Source organism: Chiloscyllium plagiosum, chromosome 28 (assembly GCF_004010195.1).
Source record: "Chiloscyllium plagiosum isolate BGI_BamShark_2017 chromosome 28, ASM401019v2, whole genome shotgun sequence".
NCBI classification, from domain to species: Eukaryota; Metazoa; Chordata; class Chondrichthyes; order Orectolobiformes; family Hemiscylliidae; genus Chiloscyllium; species Chiloscyllium plagiosum.
In genome coordinates, this window is record NC_057737.1 from 21,626,869 (window position 1) to 21,651,493 (window position 24,625).

General features: G+C 41.9%; 1 protein-coding gene across 2 annotated transcripts in view; it reads right to left on the reverse strand.

The window, feature by feature from the left end:
- Positions 1 to 15,384, reverse strand: part of zgc:174895 (uncharacterized protein LOC100126024 homolog) — a 27,455-nt gene extending 12,071 nt beyond the window's left edge. The window contains exons 1-4 of one of the 2 annotated variants that reach the window (XM_043718018.1): positions 15,235 to 15,384; positions 13,751 to 13,891; positions 11,504 to 11,627; positions 8,156 to 8,249 (exon numbers count right to left, since the gene is read on the reverse strand). In XM_043718018.1, coding sequence (XP_043573953.1) covers positions 8,156 to 8,249; positions 11,504 to 11,627; positions 13,751 to 13,761 — 229 coding nt within the window. In that variant the 5' untranslated portion in view covers positions 13,762 to 13,891; positions 15,235 to 15,384. Of the gene's footprint in view, positions 1 to 8,155; positions 8,250 to 11,503; positions 11,628 to 12,083; positions 12,166 to 13,750; positions 13,892 to 15,234 lie in introns of those variants that run through there. The other variant, XM_043718019.1, reaches the window with a different exon arrangement.
- Positions 15,385 to 24,625: the final 9,241 nt, after the last annotated feature.

Consider the following 24,625-nt stretch of genomic DNA (forward strand, 5'->3'; position numbering starts at 1 on the left):
GGTGCCGATACAGTCATCGATGTAGCGGCGGAAAAGGTGGGGGGTGGTGCCAGTGTAGCTGCGGAAGATGGACTGTTCCACATATCCTATGAAGAGGCAGGCATAGCTGGGGCCCATGCGGGTGCCCATGGCTACTCCTTTGGTTTGGAGGAAGTGGGAGGATTGGAAAGAGAAGTTGTTCAGGGTGAGGACCAGTTCAGTCAGTCGAAGGAGGGTGTCAGTGGAAGGGTACTGATTGGTACGGCGGGAAAGGAAGAAGCGGAGGGCTTTGAATCCTTCGTGATGGGGGATAGAGGTGTACAGGGACTGGATAATGGATGCACTAATGATTGATGTAGTGTCACTGACAAAATGGGCAAACATTTACTCTTTCTGTTTAGATTATTTTCCTTTTTAGCATTTTGCTATGCCAATCATTTTGAACATGATCTCAGGACATCTTTGGAGGAGGTCATGTATTTTTTGGAAAGATAAAATGCCCTTCAGGTGCGGTAAAGATTGTTGATTTAAGCATGAATGTACACAAATGTACATTGAGAAATTGGAACTGTGAAGCTTATTGGAACTTATGAAAACAGCTGTCAAAAGTATCAATATGAACTATCAAAGGGTATTGTCAAGATGTTGAGGCATTCCAAACCCCTGCTCTTGACAATGTGGAAACAAAACTGCCTGAAATGCTAAAAAAAATGCTTGTTATTTCATCCTGTCATAAGTCCAGACCTAGAATGCAAAGAGTCATAGAGTCATAGAGATGTACAGCATGGAAACTGACCCTTCGGTCGTCCATGCTGACCAGATATCCCAACCCAATCTAGACCCACCTGCCAACACCCTGCCCATATCCCTCCAAACCCTTCCTATTTATATACCCATCCAAATGCCTCTTAAATGTTGCAATTGTACCAGCCTCCACCACTTCCTCTGGCAGCCCAGTCCATACACGTACCACCCTCTGTGTGAAAAGGTTGCCCCTTAGGTCTTTTTTATATCTTTCCCCTCTCACCCTAAACCCATGCCCTCTAGTTCTGGACTCCCCAACCCAGGGAAAAGACTTTGTCTATTTATCCTATCCATGCCCCTCATAATTTTGTAAACCTCTGTAAGGTCACCCCTCAGCCTCCAACGCTCCAGGGAAAACAGCCTCGGCCTGTTCAGCCTCTCCCTATAGCTCAAATCCTCCAACCCTGGCAACATCCTTGTAAATCTTTTCTGAACCCGTTCAAAATTCACAACATCTTTCCAATAGGAAGGAGACCAGAATTGCATGCAATAAATTCAACAGTGGCCGAACCAATGTCCTATATAGCCGCAACATGACCTCCCAACTCCTGTACCAACTCTGACCAATAACGGAAAGCATACCAAACACCTTCTTCACTATCCGATCTACCTGCAACTCCACTTTCAAGGAGCAATGAACCTGCACTCCAGGCTCTCTTTGTTCAGCAACACTCCCTAGGTCCTTACCATTAAGTGTATAAGTCCTGCTAAGATTTGGATTTGCTTTCCCAAAATGCAGCACCTCACATTTATCTGAATTAAACTTCATCTGCCACTTCTCTCAGCCCATTGGCCCACCTGGTCCAGATCCTGTTGTAATCTGAGGTAACTTTCTTTGTTGTCCACTACACCTCCAATTTTGGTGTCATCTGCAAACTTACTAACTGTACCTCTTATGCTCGCATCCAATTAATTTATGTAAATGACAAAAAGTAGAGGGCTCAGCACCAATCCACTGGTCACAGGCCTCCAGTCTGAAAAACAATCCTCCACCACCACCTTCTGTATTCTACCTTTGAGCTAGTTCTGTATCCAAATGGCTAGTTCTCCCTGTATTCCATGAGATCTAATCTTGCTAATCAGTCTCCCATGCGGAACCTTGTCGAACACCTTACTGAAGTCCATATAGATCACATCTACCGCTCTGCCCTCATCAATCCTCTTTGTTACTTCTTCAAAAGACTCAATCAAATTTGTGAGACATAATTTTCCATGCACAAAGCCATGTTGACTATCTCTAATCAGTCCTTGCCTTTCCAAATATATGTACATCTTGTTCCTCAGGATTCCCTCCAAAAGCCTGCCCACCAAGGTTTAGGGTGAGTGGGAATGATATAAAAGAGACCTAAGGAGCAACTTTTTGATGCAGAGGGCGGTGCGTGCATGGAATGAGTTGCTAGAGGAAGTGGTGGAGGCTGGTACAATTGCAATATTTAAAGGCATCTGGATGGGTATATGAATAGGAAGGGTTTAGAGAGATATGGGCCAAGTGCTGGCAAATGAAACTGATGGATCTGTTTCCATGCTGTACAGCTCTATGACTCTATGTACTAACTCTGCAAATCCATGCTTTGGTTTCCCTTTTGCACCAAAGAATAAAATAGTTGATACTGTTGTGTTGATTTCACAGGACTCTATTCCAGGTTGGAGCATTGACTGACAAGAGCATCAGCCTGATAATTCGAAAGCTATGTCAACACCTTTTTTCTTGTGTTGCAAACTTTCATATTAGGAATAAAGTCTTAGCAACTAACCCTTTCACAATTCAGACAAGCATAAACAACTGGATTAGTTTCAGCAGGTCAGGGACAAATTTTCATTAAGGCAGCTGCTGTTCCCAGATTGGACTTCAGATCGTACCGCCTGAAGAAGTTTGACAACTGTATGTTTGAACTGTGGGTTGTCTTCTTACAATTAAATGACTTACAAGAACTTGAAATTAATTATTAGTGAAAATTGAATTATTCGATGCCAACAGGATGGTCTTTAGGAATTCGATTAGCCTGCGATGGTGGTGAGATTACTGGACTCCAATACATGCCTAAACTTTAAGCACACACTGCGTACAATGAACAGGTCATTGGATTGAATGGATGGTCCTCACAGGCAACACTCCTGTAACAGATCTGTATCTGTTAGCAGCAGTCAAGCTTTAGCATTTAATTGACACATGACTCCAATATGCTTAAATAAACGGCACGGTGGCCTCAATGGTTAGCACTGCTGCCTCACAGCACCAGCGTTCCAGGTTCGATTCCAGCCTCGGACGACTGCCTGTGTGGAGTTTGCACATTCTCCCTGTGTCTATGTGGGTTTCTTCCAGGTGCTCCGGTTTCCTCCCACAGTCCAAAGATGTGCAGGTTAGGTGGATTGACCATGCTAAGTTGCCCATAGCGTTAGGGGCATTAGTCAGAGGGAAATGGATCTGGGTGGGTTACTCTTCAGAGGGACTGGTTGGGCTGAAGGGCCTGTTTCCACACTAAAGGTAAGGTAATCTAAACTTAAAATAAAAACCAAAAGAACTGCAGATACTGTAAATCAGAAACAAAACAGAAGTTACTGAAAAAGCTCAGCAGGTCTGGCAGCACCTGTGAAGAGAAATCAGAGTTGATGTTTGGGGTCCAGTGACCCTTTTTCAGAACTTAAATAGATTTTGTGATAATGTGTTCAATTTGGAAGAAACAGTAAATTTGAAAAACTAAGCTCGTCTCAAAGACTAAATCCTCAAAGAATTTTAATATGTTTACATAAACCAAATGCTGCAACTTTGTTATAACAGCATGATATAAATCTTTAATCCAACTTCTTTCAAAGAAGGGATTAAGCTGCAGGAATGAGGACAAACCTTATTCAAAGAAATAATTAACTTATCCTTTGAGAAATGCTCAATGTAAGAAGGCATGGCTTTGACTTTAACCTCATGATGGGTTATGGTAACATGGAAGATTAAGGTTTCTAATGAAGGCAATGGGTGGTGCATCTGTTTGTAACTTCTGACCGCCACTTAATGAATTGAGCATAATAACAGATACAGAAATCTTTGGATAATTGAGGATTAAGCCAAATGCACACTACCATGTAGAAAAAAAAAGCTCCAAGCAAGGTTTTGCATTAGGCATGTTGCGTTAGAGCAGGTTCCAACTTTTCTGCCTGTCTATCTTTCTCTTTTGTTTAAGATCATCATTAAAGTGTACATTATCAACTAAGCTGTTTGGGGTGGATTTTATTTTGGGGGATTGGGGGTGGAGGAGCAGGGGACTAACTATTAGATTTTTAAAAGGCCATATTGTCGCCTTAACAGTAGAGAGTGGGGCTTACGTCTCTCAGTAGAAAGAAGCACCACCTTCAAGAGCCACCAGCCAACCTGATTGGCCAGCAGCTCTTGCTGTCTGAATACCAGAGCTCAGAATCCTCTTGACGTCTCCGTGAAGATTGGTGCAATCAGACACAGCTGCATCCTGGTCTTTTTGGACAGAGAGAGATCAGGCAACCTAGGGGAACAGGGAAGGGGAGCTACAGGTTATGGTGGAGGTTGGCAGACGGGTTTTGAAGGACTGTGGATGGGGTAGTCAAAAAAAAAGTATTATCTTAGGGGAGGTACCCGATAATGTGCACAGGACCTCCCCTGTAAGATTATACCCCACTTCTTTACTGCCTACTGTCTCTTGTCACCTGCTTTCCACTTCCTGCACATTATGGCTACAAAGGTGAGTTGAAACCATTAATTGCTACTTAATTAGGCAGTTAAGAGCTTCAACAGTCCTAAGGTCGGGGAGGCTAATCCCTCCCACCAAAAAAAAAGTGTGCAGGCTGTAAAACCCAATCCCTCATGTGGATAGGTGTTAAATTTTGTTTCATAGCACTATTGCTCAGTACCTCAGGGCATTTTCCTTTGGTAAAGTTACTGGATAAATGCAAGTTGTTACTTAGTGAAAGCCATCAAACAATTGCACTGCAGAGATTATGGCAACATGGTAGTTGTGATACAGGAGTAGCCTGATAGTCCAATGGCACATTGTGACATTCACTTCAAGAGATCTGCAGATTTAAGGCTAACACCATGAAAAATTGTCATTAAAGGGGAAATTAAAGAGGAAAATGCTGGAAACACTCAGCAAATGGAGACGGACACAGTAAACATTTCAGGTAAAAACAAGGACTGCAGATGCTAGAAACCAGACTCTAGATTAGAGTGGTGCTGGAAAAGCACAGCAGGTCAGGCAGCATCCAAGGAGCAGGAAAATCGACATTTCGGGCAAAAGCCCTTCATCAGGAATCAGTAAACATTTCAAGTTGACTAGTTTTCGTTAGAACCGCATGTTCAGATTGTTTTAAACCATATTCTGATTGATCTACATCCCCTGGAGAAAGGGATGCTGCATCCTTACTGGCTCTGAAAGACATATACATGGCTCCAATTACAATCAGTGCCGTTAAGACCAGAAGATGTAAGTGCAGAAGTGGGTCATTCAAACTATTGCATTAAAAGTGTGGTGCTGGGAAAACACAATAGGCCAGGCAGCATCCAAGGAGAAGGAGAGTGAACGTTTCAAGCATAAGCGCTTCGTCTGCTTTGCCTTTCAATGAGATCATGGCTGATTTGATCATCTTCAACTCCACTTCCCTGATCTTTCACCTTAGCCCTTGATTCACTTACTGATTAAGAATCTGTAAAGTGAATCCAGATGATAACCCAACCTCTACAGTTATTGGTAGTAAAGTATTCCATAGATTCACTACCCTCCAAGAGAAGAAATTCCTCCTTAACTCCATCTTAATTGTGTGAATCTTTATCCTGAGATTATGCCATCTGGTCCTAGAATTTCCCGGAAGGAAAAAGAACCTTTCCATATCTACCATGTCAAGTCCCTTAAGAAACTTGCATGGTTCAATAAAAACATAAGAAAGATGAGGAGGATATGCCACTGGGCCCACTTGGTTACGCATCTCAGCCTCAACTCCACTTTCCTGCCCACTCCCAATCCACTTAAACCCACTGCCGATCAAAACTCTGTCTACTTCTGCCCTTAATGTTTACAGTATCCACTGCACTCTGTGGGCATGAATTCAACCTTGGTTTTCACCTTTGTTTTAAATCTGCCATCCCTTTGCAAAAGATCTGTGAATGTTTGTTCTCGATCGCCCTGTAAATGGCTCAAGATGGCGCAGACACCGGGCAATTTCTTGCGTGCTCCCCCCAGCAGAACTAACTGTAACATTTCTTATAATGATTCTACGCATTTAAACTTAATATCTAAACCTGTAAAGATTCCTGTATGCTTCACTCTGGCCAAGTTTTTTTCCACCTGTGATCTGCATGCCCTTCCTTACCATGATCTGCTTGTACTGCTTGCAAACAAAGCTTTTCACTGTACTTAGGTGCATGTGACAATAAATCAAATCAATCAATGGAAACATGAATGTTTTGAGGCATAGAGATATACAGCACGGAAACAGACCCTTCGGACCAATTCTTCCATGCTGACCAGATATCCTAACCTAATTTAGTCCCATTTGCCAGCGTTTGGCTCACAAAATTCAACACCTATTCATAAGCTCTTCCTATTTATTTACCCATCCAGATGCCTTTTAAATGTTATGATTGTACGAGCCTCCACCACTTCCTCTGACGTTCATTCCATGCACGTATCCATTCCATTCCATCACACTCTACCTGAAAATGTTGCCCCTTAGGTCCCTTTAAACTTTTTCCTCTCTCACCCTAAACCTATGCCCTCTAGTTCTGGACTCCCCCATCCCAGGGAAAAGGCCTTGTGTATTTATCCTATCCATGCCCCTCATGACTTTATTAACCTCTATAAAGTTACCCCTCAGCCTCTGACACTCTAGGAAAATAGCCCCAGCCTATTCAGCCTCTCCCTATAGCTCAAACCCTCCAGCCCTGGCAACATCCTTGCAAATCTTTTCTGAACCCTTTCAAGTTTCTCTATGTCTGTTCTGTCAATTCCCTTTAGCACCATATCTCAATTAGATCTCCTCTCTTCAACCTCAGGTCACCTCTCATTCTATTATATTCCAAGAGCACAGGCCCAAACCACTCAACCTTTCCTCATAAGACAGTCCCTCCTAGCAAATCTTCTCTGAGCTGTCTCCAATGCCAGTAAAGCTTTCATGAGATAAGGGGCCCAAATCTGTTCACAGAATACCAGCTGTGGTCAGACTGGCCTTAGTGCCCTCGGGACAAAATGAATGAACAGTATGCAACTTTCACTTGTTCCTCCAAGTAACCTTACTGTCTTTCTAAGTGTATGGTCTACTATCGAATAAAGCTTATTCTAAGCTAAAAAATCACACACCACCTGGTATTAGTCCAATGGGTTTATTTGGAAGCACCAGTTTTCAGAGCGTTTAGATTAGATTAGATTAGATTAGATTAGATTCGATTAGATTTTTAGATTAGATTTAGATTACATTACAGTGTGGAAACAGGCCCTTCGGCCCAACAAGTCCACACCGCCCCGCCGAAGCGCAACCCACCCATACCCCTACATGTACCCCTTACCTAACACTACGGGCAATTTAGCATGGCCAATTCACCTGACCCTGCACATCTTTGGACTGTGGGAGGAAACCGGAGCACCCGGAGGAAACCCACGCAGACACGGGGAGAATGTGCAAACTCCACACAGTCAGTCGCCTGAGGCGGGAATTGAACCCGGGTCTCTGGCGCTGTGAGGCAGCAGTGCTAACCACTGTGCCAGCGTGCCGCCCACATGTTGTTCCTTTATCAGCGTGATCCGAAAGCTGGTGCCTCCAAATAAATCTGTTGGACTATAATCTGGTGTTGTGTGAATTTTAACTTTGTCCACTCCAGTCCAACACCGGCACCTCCAAATCATATTCTAAGCTAATTGGTCCAAACATTCTGTCACTCAGTACTAAGGCTGACTCTCACAATGCGAGATTAGCTTTTAAGCTGACAATCACTGGAACTCCCAATTGAGTTTACCTTTGAAGTTGTGAGAAAACTCTAAAACCCAGTGTGATGATTCATTACTGAATGAAGTAAGCATTGTTGAATGCTATAATACTTCAAGGTCAATTATACCCTAGGAATTTCACCTTGTTTCAAACCTACAACAATTGGTATAACTAAGCGGAATAATGTATTTAGATCAGAGTGGTGCTGAAAAGCACAGCAGGTCAGGCAGCATCCAAGGAGCAGTAAAATCAACATTTCGGGCAAAAGCCCTTCATCAGGAATCAGGAAGTGGAATAATGTGTCAACCAAACATCATGGTGACAAAATGCTGAATTTAACATTACATCAAAGTTAAATGAACCTTCATCCTTGCCCAAAAACTGTTCTCCTGGTAATTAAACTGTTAAGATTTCTGCATTACATAATTACCTAGAATAAAGCCCATGGCATCAATCCCAGCTATGATGTCTATGGTGTCATTCTGGAAAGGCTGGACCAAGTCTTCTACGCAGTCTTTAAAGGCCTTAAAAATAAATAAAAACTTATTAAATAACCTTAATAGATAAAACCAATATTACCTCAAAATTGATCTCAATGTGAAAGATTCTATTCATCTAAGCTTGACTTCTCATATTCTTCAGTGGTGTAGATAGGACAACAGGAGCAATGATGGGGCATTTTGCCAATTGACACTCTTCTTCCACTGAATGGGATCATGGCTAATCTGGATATTGAAAGGAAACCAGAGTCTAATTGGTGATCACAAGTTTGGCATTTCCGTGAAAGCTCCAACTGACCCATTCTCAATTCAACAGAAGAGTTGTAATCTGGAAAATTACAGCATTGTTCCTTCTTTTCTGTCAAAGTCTCATCCGAGGTTTGGGAGAAATCTTATAGAACTTTAATGTTCACTGGACATCAGAATGCAAAGTTTCTTAATGGCATTGTGTCTGTCAACTGTAAATCATTTAACTGAAATACATCAGATGTTAAAATAGCTTTGTCTGGAATATTTATCCTCAAATATCTCCTCACTGGGGAGAAAGGAAATCAAAATATGATAATATCCTATTGTGAGCCTTAAAGTGACTCATTCAGAATGAATTGATGAAGCTTAGAAGCAAGCTACACATCTGCCACCCTGGCTGCAATTATAATTAAGCTGAGGAACTGAAGAGAAACATGGAGGAAATGGAAAGGTTTCATAACCTGACAGAATACATTTTCAGATGGTTCAGAAGCCAGTGTGTCTGTGTGTAAATGTAAACAGCATGAGGCCATCTGGGATGGTTCCTCAATGCCAGCTGAGTGCCAATGATGTGGGATAGGATAATGAGATATCCCTGAGGACATCGCCCACATTAAGGAAGGCTGAAGATTCCATATTATATCCAGTTGTCATTTCCCCTGGCCCACAAGTACATTTTTTTAGTATTTAAAGTCTATCTTGCAGAGTGTCTTCTGGACTTTCAGAGAGTTCAGTCTAGTTTTGAGTGGGCTGAATTTCGCATTGGCTCGTGGTGGTGCCTTGGCCCGGTCTCTTGGCAGCTTGTGGTGGTATGCCAGTCAGGTCTCTTGGAAGCTCACGATAGTGTCTTGGCTCGGCGAGCTAGTGGGTCCTACCAAGGCATGTTCCGAAGGTACCAGGAGCAGATCTGGGAAGTGGCAGCTTCAGCAGCAGCGATAGCAAAGTAGCCCAATGTGGGAAGAGTGACCAGTGAAGGAGATCACCCTAGTATCTGCAGCAGTGGCATCGAGAACAGACAGCAGAGGTCTTCCAGGGAGGGAGATTTTCAGAAGACTCATCAAAGACTGTTTAACTTTTAACTTAATTCTTCTATTTTCTAGTTTGAATTATGAAAGACATTAATGTTAACTATTACCTTATTTCTTTATGTTTCTACTCATTCTATGAAGGTAACATTTAACTTTTTAACTTTGTTTCTTTTATAACTTCCTACCTAAGTTTCTTGTCCCTAAGTACCCTTTTACCCAAGATGATACTGTGCGTGCTGACGTTATACACTTTTCACTAAACTCTGATACTTCTGTACTTGAGTACATGTGACAATAAAATCTAAATCTAAAATCTTTGTTTGTCTTTGGGCTAAATGTGTATGTTGCTGCATCCATGAGCTACAGCTTGTCATGTTGTGCTTCTGGAAGTCCACATATAGCACACCAGGAGCATTACCTGTATCAAATCTCTCTGTTAACTTATCAAAAGATGGCATGGTGGTTCAATGGTTAGCACTGCTGCCTCACAGTGCCAGGGACCCGAGTTCGATTCCTGCCTGGGATGACTGTCAGTGATGAGTTTGTATGTTCTCCCTGTGTCTGCATGGGTTTTCTATGGGTGCTCTGGTTTCCTCCCACTGTTCAAAGATGTACAAGTCAGGTGAAGTGGCCATGCTAAATTTCCCATAGTGTTAGGTGCATTAGTCAGAGGAAAATGGGTCTGGATGGGTTACTCTTCGGAGGGTTGGTGTGGACTTGTTGGGCCGATGGGTCTGTTTCCACACTGTAGGGAATCTAATCTAAAAAGGAGTCTAGCATAAACATGATTTACACTTAACAGATACTTGCTAGCTCTCCTTAATTGACACACATTTGCCCAATGGTGGTTTTTTGTCCCAAGTGATTGTTTCTAAAATTTTCCCCACCACAGAGGTTAAATTGACTGGCCTTAGTTGCGGGACCTATCCTTACACCCATTTTAGAATAATTATGGGACACTAACAATTCTCCAGTGCTCTGGCACTGCCTCAGAGTCTATGCAAGACTGGAAAGTTATGGCTAATTCATCCACAATTTGCACTCTTACATTCCTCAGCTTCCTTAACTGCCTCACACACAGTTCTTGTGTTTTATCAACTTGAAGTGTGGATAGCCTATTCAATGCCTATTCCTTTATCAACTTTCTACCTCTTCTCTGAATGCAGCTTATTGTTTAGGTAATGTTTTGCCTGCAATCTCTAATTCCAGTTGATATGGGCCAATTTCATTTTCAACCGCCGAAGTTGGTTTTCCACCAGTTAATTATTCTCTTATTTGGCCAGTTATTTGTCTTTTGTCCATAATTAATCTACCACCTTAAGGTATAATGATTATTGTCTCGTACATGTGTTGGCAGAAGTGGGTACAGCAGATGCTGATTAGAAGCAAGATAAGAGTGGTGCTGAAAAAGCACAGCAGGCCAGGCAGCATCCGAGAAGTAGGGAAATCCATGTTTCTGGCAAAAACCCTCCATCAGGATTGAGGCTAGAAGCCTCAGACGTGGAGATATAAATGGGAGGGGGCTGGGGCTGGGAATAAGGTGCATGTGTTGCCCTACTGATATGTGATCCACTTGGCTCAGCTTGTTTCCAAGTACCGGGTCCAAGAGTGCCTCCTTTCATTGGACAGGAAGCTAGCTTATGGATGATTTGGTCTGATTGAGAAGACATTGCTGCTTCCTCTCCCTGCTCAGACTTCTGATCAAAATCTGAGGTGACTCAGGCCAATCCTGGACAAGGATCTTCCTCTGTGCCCAGCATGCAGGTCTCAACCTAAGCATTTTAAACAAGCAGTAACATGCCTTCAAACACTAATCATTTTAGAAATCAAAATAATAGTGTCCTACAAATAGGTGAAACATTGAAAGATATGTCATTTTCTTTAGGTATTTGATTGTTGGTGGTCTATTTGTTCTAGGAATGTGTAAAATGACCACTGAGTTCTAGTTACATTGCCCAATGTCTGTAAATTTAATTCATTGCATATTATTGAGTCTTCTACCTGTTGGTTACAGTAGAGTCTGGATGGATCAAGCCAGGCATAGTGTGAGCCCTTTACATTTGGTGCCATGAGAGCTAAATACCAGCTTTTCTCACACTCTGTGGGGATATTCAGTACATCCATGCTAGAGAAAGAAAAGACAATTGATCAAACATTGAGATACATAGAAATTGCAGCATACAAACAGAATAATCTATTCAACTTGTCCATTCCAGTGTTATGTTCCACTTGAACATCTTCCCGCCTTCCTTCATCGTACCCAACAGATATATCCTTTCATTCTTACAAAATAAATGTAATTTTGGTTTTTGGAAGTTCTTCCATAAGGAATATGAGTATTCTCTTCATTGCTTGAAAACAACAGGTTTCCATTCTTACTGTCTGAACTCTGTCGTAATTGTGGTAGGCCCATGAATACCTGACTCTTCCTGCTTTATGTCACAAACTGCTGCTCCCTGTCAAATACTGGAGCAAGATCATCAGTTTTGCATGTCTGTTATATGAAAACTATCTCTGTCATTATAATATTAATCATTTGTAAAACCAAAACCAAATATTGAGTGAAATATTGGGTTCTTACTTGGGTGAAGATCAATGGCATCTGATCGGCTCCGGGGCCGTGGCACTACTTTAGTAATGCCTGTGTCAAAAGTTGTAACCTAATCTAGGGTCAGCTGTAAAAATAGTTTAGCTCCACCCAGGAAGCCTTAAATAGGCTTCAAGGCTGGTCAAGACTGTCTTGACTAATAGTGTAACGTACACCAATTTTAAAAAAGACTAATGCACTGCTTCTTAACCTTTGGCGTATCAGAGGTTACATTTTTCAGTTCTTCAAAAACTATTTTTCATTTTCAGGATATCAAACAAATACAGCTCTCATTAATATTTCAAGACTCTCAAGTATGACTTGTGTTAGTCAGCATGATCCGTGAGTGTGTATGTGTGTGTGTGTTATATTAGTGCGGCTGGTGATATTTACATTATCATTGCTGCCAGCATGTGGTATTACCCTGATTACCATTATTGGCATTAAGGGTGCTTACTCTTCTGCCACGTGGGCACAGAGTTTGAAGTAGTTCGTGAACATCAAATGTCCTTTGTCAATACTACCTCCAAGGCTATGTAGTGATTACTGGGAGAGGATACACTGTTCTTAATTAACAAGAAGGTTTATTACAACAACTACATGCCAGTTACGCATATCACTAAAATCTTAGAGAGCTGATACAGATACGTCTACTCCCTCTGAAAGCAAGATTAGAATTTATTGCCTCCACTCAGACTGTGTGTCACATCAGTAGAATGATTACAGCCAACATAACATGAACCCCTTCAGAACCAATACCTTACACTGCACCATGTGCAGAATCTTCCTGTCATGGGTATGGTGTGAAGCACAGCTAGTGAGATGACTAAATCAGGCAAAGATGTAAAAGTCAGATTCTCAACATTATTCAGCCTATGCAAGTGTCTGTATAAGAGGAGAGAATAATTAGCTTAGAGGAGATGGATAGAAGCTTGTTGAAAGAAGGAAGCATTAGCATTGATGGTAATGGGAGAGGAGCAAAGCACAGTGGGGTTTACTTGGTTTCTTGCCCTTTGCAGTCTCCCTATCACTTCACCTCATGAGCTGTGCTGGTGTTCCCTAACTAGTTCCTCAACCTTATCAGCATTGGACCGAAGGGTCTGTTTCCATGCTGTACATCTCTATGACTTTATGAATGAGGAACCTGATATCTGCAAAAACACCCCTATCTCTACTAGACCACCTACCCTGTACTTCTTAGACTGGCCATTAGCTATTTCTTTCTAAAATAAGACAAAGAGAAGGATTGAGAATGGTAGAAGTGGATGGAAGAGCAGTTAGTGGTGATGCAGGAGCAGAATAGACGGTGATGGGAGTAGGGAGCACAAAAGAGCAGGAAGGGTTTGGAGCAGTACAGAATGAGGTGCGTGAGAGCCCTTGCGTGGACATGATGCATATTGCACTGAAAATTGTGATCCATCAGCGAGATGTTAATGCAGTGCCAGAGTTAGACGAGTGCTGGCCTTTTGAGAGTGAGGTAGCAGACAAATAGTGGTGACGCTCATCGTTGTGAGAGGAAGGAGATCATAAACCTTCTTTTTGCATTGCTGGCAGTCCTTTTCACATGGGAGACAGTATTAACCAATGCTGCTATCTCTGTCCAGGCTGGGAGAGTCTGAGGGTATGGCCTCTTCCTGCGGTTAGTAATGTAGAGGACTGACCTTTTCTCCATCACTCGATCCACCAGAACTTCAAGACTCTTCTCCAGGAAGTGGGCAGTGAGTTTGGCTTTCTTCTGCACTATGTGCTAGCAGCTTGGGTCGAGCACCATAGGGTGAGTGGTCATTCCTGGCTTGCAGTACCTGAAATGATGCAGGAACATCTATGTCGAGTAATATGCACAACATCTCGCTTGCATGAATACTATGGCGATAAGCTGAAGATTGCATGAGATAATCCCTTGAATCATATTGCGAATGACACTGTGAAAGTCCCTGGACAACACCTTTGAACAGCTAATGGGAAAATTCTGGCTGTGCTTGCATTTCCAGTGGTGGAACTTGGAGATTTCCCTCTATTACACCATGGAATCTGGAGGCAGTTCAGTCTATTCATTCCACTTAGATTCATAGAGTTATACAGCATGGAAACAGACCCTTCAGTCCAACCAGTCCACACTAGTTGCACCTGCCTGTGCTTGGCACATATCCCTCCAAATCTTTTCTGTTCATGAACTTATCCAAATACCTTTTGAACATTGTATCTGAACCTGATCTACCATTTTCTCTGGCAGTTCATTCCATACACGAACCACTCTCTGTGTAAAAAAATTGCCCCTCATGTCCTTTTTAAATCTTTCTCCTCTCACCTTAAAAATATGACCCCAAGTTTTGAACTCTCCCAGCCCAGGGAAAAGACTCCTGTCATTCACCTTATCCATATTTTTCTTCCTGTTATTCATACTGTATCCAGATGAAAGGAAAGGTTTTTAGAATTTGCCTCCAAATAGGCATAAAATTTTCTGTACCCGATTTTAGTTTGGGCTGGATTGTCTTTTTTAGATTATTTGGATGGTTGTTTGCTCGAGAACATCAAAGGTCAAGGTTTCCGACAATAATTTTGCAATATGGTTCAGACAAAAGAAAACTTATTTTGCAATCAACAACAATACTTAACATGTTTGAATGGATAACAATTTCATTGCAGCATTACCTACAGGACACGCAGAGCTTGTGTGAACTAGAGTAAACAATACGATTTTTCAAATCATTGGATGTTTAACTGGATGCGTTGAAAGTATGAGACTGTGCCTTGTATATAAAATAAAATTTCAGCTCCAGCAAGGTTGGTGATAGCAGTTAAAACTCATCATGCATTTAAATTTACATTGCAATGGAATTGCAATGGAGTTCTTACTATTCCCTACCAATTCAAATAGACACTTTAACAAAAGTAGCAGTCTTGCTCAACTAAAACAACTTGAAAGCACAATGGTCAATTGTCTAGAAAAAAGTTAAAGAAACCATTTCTTCTTAATTTAAAACTGCAGAACTTAATTTTAAAAAGCAACAAAAACAACACAGCCTCCCCCCCTTATATAAAATTAAACAATGCTGGAAATATTCCATCAACAGTGATTTTATCTGATTCTGTATTGCTGTACAATACCATTCTCAAATGAACAAAGAAATGAAAATTGCTTTACCTTTTTGACTGCTGAGTATTCTTCAACTAATATTTCTCCACTTTGTGAAATATTTCCCAAAGCAAAAAGAAGTAGCAATTACTTGAAACTCCTTTTCTCAGAGTTTGCCAGTTCTCTTTTTCTGGAATTCATTCATCTCCCCCTTATGTACAATTAACCTGCGCAATAATGCCATGGGATCAAAGTACTCTGATAACCAAACTGCTCCGAGTTAATTTTGAAGATTTCAAACTCTCTAGATCAATTAATTTTAAACTCAGTGTCACAGATCATTGGATCATTTGAGAGACTGGGGAAATAATTTATGAAAAAGTTGAATCGAAGTTGCTGTTTGTCTACCTGTAATTCTAATAGATTGGGATTTTAAACAAAGCCCCCCCTGATTCTAATACGAACTCAGTCCATTTCTTGCAGTTTTTAAGCTATACACTTTAAGATTTCTCCCATACAATGATCTGCATCGCGATGCATGACATCGATTTCCTGCATGTAAAGAGTTACTCATTTAAAGGTGAGCCACAATGGAAATTCGTTAAAGGTAGAAGTAAAGTTGTTACCAAAGGGCAGCTCTCTCATTCTGGTGATGAGTGGTTGAAGTTTAACCTGAGGGTCACCATGCCTCAGACAGGGGGAGAGATTGAGAAGGATAGCCCTTTACATCAACCTCAGCTGAACCCAAGCACTCTGGCAGCACTCTGCATCACAAACCAGCCATCCAGCTGCCACCCATAGTGTCTGTTAAATTGTTAGAACTGTACTACTACCCAATTAAAAAGCATTCAAACTATCCTACAGTTCCTACTTTATAACCAGATCTCCCTTTACTCTAATAGGCGACATCATACAACTGCAACTTATAACTGCACTCCGGGAACAACAATTCATTATAAGTGTGTATTTTATAAATGCTTCCAATCCAACCCAGTTTCATGATGAATCGTCATTTATGATTATATAGAAATCTGAATGACACTGTTGGGAAATACAGTGACTCCAAAAAAAACCAATCTGCATCAAGACAAGAGAATCCCATATGAATTCTAGGGCCCTTGGACTTGACAAATAAATTTAGCAGAGGGAAATCTTAGTTTGTAATAGCTCAGTAATATTCAATAAAAATAAACATATAAAACTGAACACACCAGATAGTAGTTTACTGGTTGCGACGGATATTAATTCCTGTGCTAATCTTGGACATGGAGCAGGTGACTCAGCTTAGAGCTTGCTGCCTCTTCTTTCCTATATCTTGCAGTCACATTGCTTCTTCCTCTCAGTATATTGCTGTGACCTCTGTAACATTGGTGTAAGGCAGTCTGCTGTGGTGTTTTTCTTCTCCAGCATGAAGGTGGCCTCTTCACTCTGCCCTTTTATCCTGTTCCAAATGTGGGGATTGCTACATACCCACTGATAGCTTCTGGAGTGCAATGACAGCTCTGTGATAATCCACATCAACTTTACTCTGTCCACAATGACTACGGTACACATTCCAGTTGCAAAACAGGCTTAGAATAGCCCCTTGCTCTTTCCATTTCTGGCATTTTTCTGCACAAACAGGTAAATTCGGTACACTGTATACCTTTGGAATGTGACTCTATTTCTTTAGGTAACACATCCTCCTGCTTCACTGGCCTTTTTTGCATAAATAATCTGATCAAGTTTAAACTAACTTTTTGTGTACTTACTTCAGTGATCCAAAAGAGAAATAAAATTCATATTGTTTCACGCTAAAACAAGATCAGTGAAGACCTTTTAGAACAGAGATAATGAGAAAGTTCTTCAGCCAGAGTGGTGAATCTATGAAATTCATTGCCACAGAATGTTGTGGAGGCCAGTTCACTGAGTATATTTAAGATGGAGATAGATAGGTTCTTGAGTATCAAGGGGATCAGAGATTATAGGGAAAAAATTGGAGAATGGGGTTGAGAAACTTATCAGCCATGATTGAATGGCAGACTCATTGGCTGTATGACCTAATTTCTGCTCCAATGTCTTACAGAATTTCTAGCAAAGTTTCTGAAAAAGTACATAAATGAATGTAAACTAGATCAAGCTAAGGCTTTGCCCTTACAATTGCTGGAGTTCATTGTATTGACATGTATAATTTGAAATGCATATAATTAGTTTCCTCATTCTCTCCATGTCTCTGTGAGTTTTACCATGTGCTCCAGTTTGCTTCCACAGTCCAATGATGTGCAGGCGGGGTGGATTAGCCATAGTAAATGCAGGGTTACAGGGATTATGTGGGGGAGGGGATGGGGGTCGGTCTGGGTGGAATGCTGTTCGGTGGCTGGGTGAAAATGTGATTGGCTAATTGCCCCATAAGAATTCTCTGATTCTGTGATTCCATAAGGTCTCGGTGAGCTTGAAGGTCCATATTAACAGGCATTGGGCTCCATTCACCCCAACATTTCACACGATAGGAACTTCTGTATCCTAACTTACCAACAAATTCATTGTTAAACAAGTTACAGTAGTTGTAAAGATAAAATGTTAACATGATTACATTCTAGCAGGTTAATTCTTTACACTGACTCACAGCTGGAGGAAGCACACTTGCACTGGACAAAGGCTCTCAAGTTCCTGCTCGCTAACATCCTACACGGGGAAGTGGTAAACACAGAGCTTGGGAGATCAGAAGAAGTGAAACAGTATGGAGCTGGACGAGGCTCATAAGCTGAAAGTTCGCACCATCATTTCTTAGGAATGTCTTCCACACTTTTCCACTCACTAGTTTTAACATTGGCATATACAGTTCATTGTCACTGTTTGAAGGGTTCCCGAGTTGTCAATGTTGTAACATATGTTACTTTAAAGGCTTGCTACAGGGGCCAGTAATACAGAATGGAGAATCACATTACAGCACCTGCATTCACTGCATTACTTGCAAGCATGAGTAATAGCCCTCAGAGAGCTGCAAGAACTGAAACCAGGTAAGTCATTGTGTACGTACAAGGAGGTATCAGTAAAGCCTGCAGTTCAGGAGGGTCAGCCTGTTGGCTGAAAGACCTAGGCTCACTGAGCTATAGAATTATGGGAGTTAGATTGATCTTTCTCCTCATATTGTGTACTTGTTATCTAAGAATTGCTCATCATGGCTCGTACCATAATATTACAGTGGGGCAATGTGATTAACTTTTTCACGCAGAGGGTAGTGTGTGTATGGAATGAGCTGCCAGAGAAAGTGATGGAGGATGGTACTACTACAACAGTTAAAAGACATCTGGATGGGTAGCTAAATAGGAAAGGTTTAGAGGGATATGGACCACCAAATGCTGGAAATGAGACTAGATTAATTTCAGATATCTGGTCGGCATTGACGTGTTGGACCAAAAGGATTTGTTTCTGTGCTGTACACGTTTATGACTCAGTGACTCTGCCTCATCCTGTATGGTGATTGAATTAACACTATCTATGTTATTTTGTACTACATTCTAGCAGCCTAGCCAACGGGTGTGCTGTCTTAAATTGTTAGATTCTGCTTTTAAAAAGAAGAAAGCTTATTGGTTGAATTGGTTGCACGATGTTTGTCAACAACCTGACAGAGGGCACAAGAGGGGTGCTCTCTGTCTATCAATATTTTTTATTCAGCCTATGACAATTCTGTTCCCTGAGTAATCACTAAACAAATTATCAATGTGCAGGGTCTCTTCAAGAAACATTAACAGCATTGGATTACGGATTAGTGGTGCTGGAAGAGCACAGCAGTTCAGGCAGCATCCAAGGAGCAGTAAAATTGACCTTTCGGGCAAAAGCCCTTCATCAGAAACTGCCTGAACTGCTGTGCTCTTCCAGCACCACTAATCCAGAATCTGCTTTCCAGCATCTGCAGTCATTGTTTTTACCTAGCATTGGATTACCCATTGTTCCAAAATATGAGCTGTCTATGAGCAGCACCTCATCTGTAAAAATTAAATGAAATCTGACTGACCATCAGAGTGATTCATGGCCTCTTTAATGTCATTAGCTGATTTGTCTGACATATAATCCTGAAACATGGTCCAAACTAATCAGTTAGCATTTGCAGTTTACATATACTACCATTAGATGGCACTCCAATTAAAAGTTGTTCCATACAAACTAGCCATTTAGTTGAAATAAATTTCAGTCAATAGGACATAAAACTTTACAGCGCAGTACAGGCCCTGCGGACCTTGACGTTGTGCCACTCTGTGAAACATATCTGAAGCCCATCTAACCTACACCATTCCATTCTCATCCATATGCCTATCCAATGACCATTTAAATGCCTGTAAAGTTGGCGAGTCTACAACTGGTGCAAGCAGTGTGTTCCATGCCCCTACTACTTTCTGATAAAGAAACTACCCCTGACATCTGTCCTATATCTATCACCCCTCAATTTGAAACTATGATCTCTCATGCTAGTCATCATCATCCTAGGAAAAAGGCTCTCACTGTCCATCTCATCTAACCCTCTTATTGTCTTGTATGCCTCAACTAAATAACCTCTCAACCTTCTTCTTTCTAACGAAAACAGCCTCAAGTCCCTCAACCTTTCCTCATAAAACTTTTCCTCCATTCCAGGCAAACTCCTAATAAATCTCCTCTGAACCCTTCCCAAAGCTTCCACATTATTTCTATAATGTAGTGAACAGAACTGCATGCAATACGCCAAGTGCGGCCGCGCCAGAGTTTTGTACGACCTTATGGCTGCAGCACGACCTTATGGCTCCAAAACCTGATCCCTCTACTGATAAAAGCTAACACACCGTATGCCTTCTTAACAGCCCTATCAACCTGGGTGGCAACTTTGAGGGATCTATGTAGATGGACACCGAGATCTCTCTGTTCATCTACACTACCAAGAATCTTACCATTCTCCTAGTACTCTGCATTCCTGTTACTCCTTCCAAAGTGAATCACCTCACACTTTTCTGCATTAAACTCCTTTTGCTGCCTCTCAGCCTAGCTCTGCAGTTTATCTATGTCCCTCTGCAACCTACAACATCCTTTGGCACTATCCACAACTGTACCGACCTTGGGTGTCATCCACAAATTTGCTAACCCATCCTTCTGTGCCATCATCCAGGTCGTTTATAAAAATTACAAATGGCAGTGGACCCAAAACAGATCCTTGCGGTACATCACCAGTAACTGAACTCCAGATGAACATTTCCCATCAACCACCACCCTCTGTCTTCTTTCAGCTAGCCAATTTCTGATCCAAACCACTAAATCACCCTCAATCCCGTGCCTCCGTATTTTGTACAGTAGCCTACCATTGAGAACCTTATCAAATGCCTTACTGAAATCCATGTATACCATATCAATGGCTTTATCCTCATTCACCTGTTTGGTTAGCTTCTCAAAGAACTCAATATGGTTCGTGAGGCACGACCTACCCTTCACAAAACCGTGCTGAGTATCCTTAATCAACTTTTTCCTATCGAGATGACTATAATTCCTATCTCTTATAATCCTTTCCAACAGTTTACCCACAACTAAAATACAGTTCACTGGTCTATATTACCAGGGTTATCTCTATTCCCCTTATTGAATAAGGGAACAACATTTGCTATCCTCCAGTCTTCTGGTACTATTCCTTAGACAATGACAACATAAAGATCAAAACCAAAGGCTCGGCAATCTCCTCTCTGGCTTCCCAGAGAATCCTAGGATAAATCCCATCCAGCCCAGGGAACTTACCTATTTTCATACTTTCCAGCATTTCTAACATCTCCTCCTTGTGAACCTCCAACCCATCTAGTCTCATAGCCTGTATCTCAGCATTCTCCTCGACAACGTTGTCTTTTTCCAGTGTGAATACTGATGAAAAATATTCATTTAGTACTTCCCCTACCTCGTCTGATTCCACACACAACTTCCCACTACTGTCCTTGATTGGCCCTGATCTTATTCTAATCATTCTTTTATCTCTTATATACCTATTGGAAGCATTAGAGTTTTCCTGATCCTATCTGCCAACAACTTCTCATGTCTCCCCCTCGCTTGTTGTAGCTCTCTCTTTAGGTGTTTCCTGGCTATTTTGTAACTCTCAATTGCCCTAACTGAGCCTTTACATCTCATCCTAACATAAGCTTTCTTCTCCCTCTTGACATGAGATTGAACTTCATTAGTAAACCATGGCTCCTGCGCTCGATAACTTCCTCCCTGTCTGACAGGTACATATGTATCAAGGACACTCAGTAGGTGTTCCTTGAATAAGCTCCACATTTCTAATGTGCCCACCCCCTGCAGTTTCCTTCCCCATCCTATGCATCCTAAGTCTTGTCTAATTGCATCATAATTGCCTCTTCCCCAACTGTAGCTCTTGCCCTATGGTCTATATTTTTCCATTGCTAAAGTAAACATAACTGAATTGTGGTCACTATCACCAAAGTGCTCACCTACCTCCAAATCTAACACCTGGCCTGTTTCATTACCCAGTACCAAATCTAATGTGGCCTCTCCCTTGTTGGACTATCTACATACTGTGTCAGAAAACCCCCCTGCACCCAATAGACAAAAACTGGCCCATCTAAAGTACTTGAATTATTCTATTCTCAGTCAATATTTGGGAAGTTGAATGTCCCCCATAACAACTACGCTGTCTCTCTCACTCCTATCGAGAATCATCTTTACTATCCTTTCCTCTAAATCTCTGGAACAATTCAGAGGCCTACAGAAAACTCCCAACAGGGTAACCTCTCCTTTCCTGTTTCTAATCTCAGCCTATACTGTCTCAGTTGAGAAGTCCTCAAACGTCCTTTCTGCAACTGTAATGCTGTCCTTGACTAAAAATGCCACACCCTCCACCTCTTTTACCATCTTCTTTGTACTTACTGAAACATCTAAATCCCAGAACTTGCAACAACCATTCCTCTCCCTGCTCTACCCATGTCTCTGAAATGGCCACAGCACTGAAATCCCAGGTGCTGACTCATGCTGCAAGTTCACCCACCTTATTCTAGATGCACCTGGTGTTGAAATAGACACACTTCAAACCAACTTTTTGCTTGTTGGTGCCATCTTGCGACCCTAAAACCTTATTTCAGACGTCCCTGCTCTCAACCTCCTCTATACTCTAACTACAATTCAGGTTCCCATCCCCATGCTGAATTAGTTTAAACCCACCCGAAGAACATTAGCAAATCCCACCCCCCCAAGGATATTGGTACCCTTCTCATTCAGGTGAAGACCATCCTATTTGTACAGGTCCCACCTTCCCCAGAAAAAGCCCCAATTATCGAGGAATCCAAAACCCTCCCTTCTGCACCATCCCATGTAGCCACGTGCTTAACTCCTCTCTCTCCCTATTCCTCACCTTGCTAGCATGTGGCACGGGCAACAAACCAGAGATAACGACCCTGTTTGTCCTAGCTCTAAGCTTCCACCCTAGCTCCCTGAATTTCTGCCTTAAATCCCCATCTCTCTTCCTACCTATTTCATTGGTGCCTATGTGGATCACGATTTGGGGTTACTCCCCCTCCGCTGCAAGGATCCCAAAAACACGATCAGAGACATCACAAACCCTGGCACCTGGGAGGCAACACATCAACCACTCTCTCATTCCCACAGAACTTCCTGTCTGTCCCCATAACTATGGAGTCCCCAATGATTAATGCTCTGCTCCTCGTCCCCCTTTCATTTTGAGCAATAGGGACAGACTCTTTGCCAGATACTTGTGCCCCATTTTATACCTCTGGTATGTCCCCCCAAACAGTATCTGAAATGGTATACTTGTTGTTGAGGGGAGCAGCCACAGGCGATCCCTGTGCTACCTGCCGGTTCCCTTTTTGTCCCTTGAAGGCAAACCATTTACCTTCGTCTTGTACCTGAGGTGTGACTATCTCCCTGTAACTCCTCTCAATAACCCCCCTCCACCTGCTGAATGATCTGAAGTTCATCCAATTTATGGTATAAGGGCAGATTTTGCACTTGGTCATGAGGATTGCTTTGACAAAGCACAAAGAGGAATATGAGGAAGAAACGATTGAATGCCCAATCGAAATTTGCCTGATTTCCTGTCCATATGTGAGGCTTCATTCTGTGCTTGCAATCTATTTCTCCAATTACATCTGCTCAGCATGTAGAGTCCTCAACTGGATTGGTTTTCTCATTATTTAGCTGTAAGAGGTTACGAATATGCCTGGACTGAATACCGGGTCGAGAACTGGCAACAAAATAAAGTTGGGCTGCTTCTGTACTTGGAGAAACTGTGCTCTCATCTGGAAACAATGTCATGTTGGTGAGAAAGAGCTGGGGGACAAGGAGTGAGCCTCAGGGAAAGCTAAGTTGTCGGTGAATTGGAAAGAAAGGTCAGTGCCTTAGAGGTTTCTCGTTGTGATTGTGGAGAATGATGAGACAATGCCTATTGACCCACAGTCCAGTCATAGGCTGATTTGTGCCTGTCAGTTATAGCAGGATTGATATTGTAAAATGTAGGTAACTGGGAGAAGAAGCAGGAAGCAGAAGAGGAAAATATTGGAATATTTATTTATTGTCAGGAGGAGCAGAGGTGGAAATACAACTTCTTCAATTAGACTGTTATGTTCCAGTCCAGGTAAACCTTCTATGTACCCAATACAGTTCTAGCCTAGTGCCAGCAAGCTGCACTGGAAAGTGGGTTCAGAGATGCATAAAGCCATCGATATGTTATCGAGACCTGGCTCGGGTACACCTGATCAGGTCATGGGAATTTATCCACCTTTAACCATTTCAAGACATCAAGCACTTCCTCCTGTGTAATCTGGACATTTTGCAAGATGTCACCATCTATTTCCCTAAGTCTATATCTTCCATATCCTTTTCCACAGTAAATACTGATGCAAAATATTCATTTAGTATCTCCCCCATTTTTTGTGGCTCCACGCAAAGGCCGCCTTGCTGATCTTTGAGGGGCCCTATTCTCTCCCTAATTACACTTTTGTCCTTAATATAGTTGTAAGAACCCTTTGGATTCTCCTTAATTCTATTTGCCAAAGCTAACTCATGTCCCAGTTTTGCCCTCCTGATTTCCCTCTTAAGTATACTCCTACTTTCTTTCTACTCTTCTAAGGATTCACTCGATCTATCCTGTCGGTACCTGACATATGCTTCCTTCTTTTTCTTAACAAAACCCTCAATTTCTTTAGTCATCCAGCATTCCCTATACCTACCAGCCTTCCCTTTCACCCTGACAGGAATATACTTTCTCTGGATTCTTGTTATCTCATTTCTGAAGGCTTCCCATTTTCTGGCCGTCCCTTTACCTGTGAAACATCTGCCTCCAATCAGCTTTCGAAAGTTCTTGCCTAAAACCATCAAAATTGGCCTTTCTACAATTTAGAACTTCAACTTTTAGATCCGGTCTATCCTTTTCTATCACTATTTAAAAACGCAGAGAATTATGGTTGCTGGCCCCAAAGTGCTCCCCCACTGACACCCCAGTCAC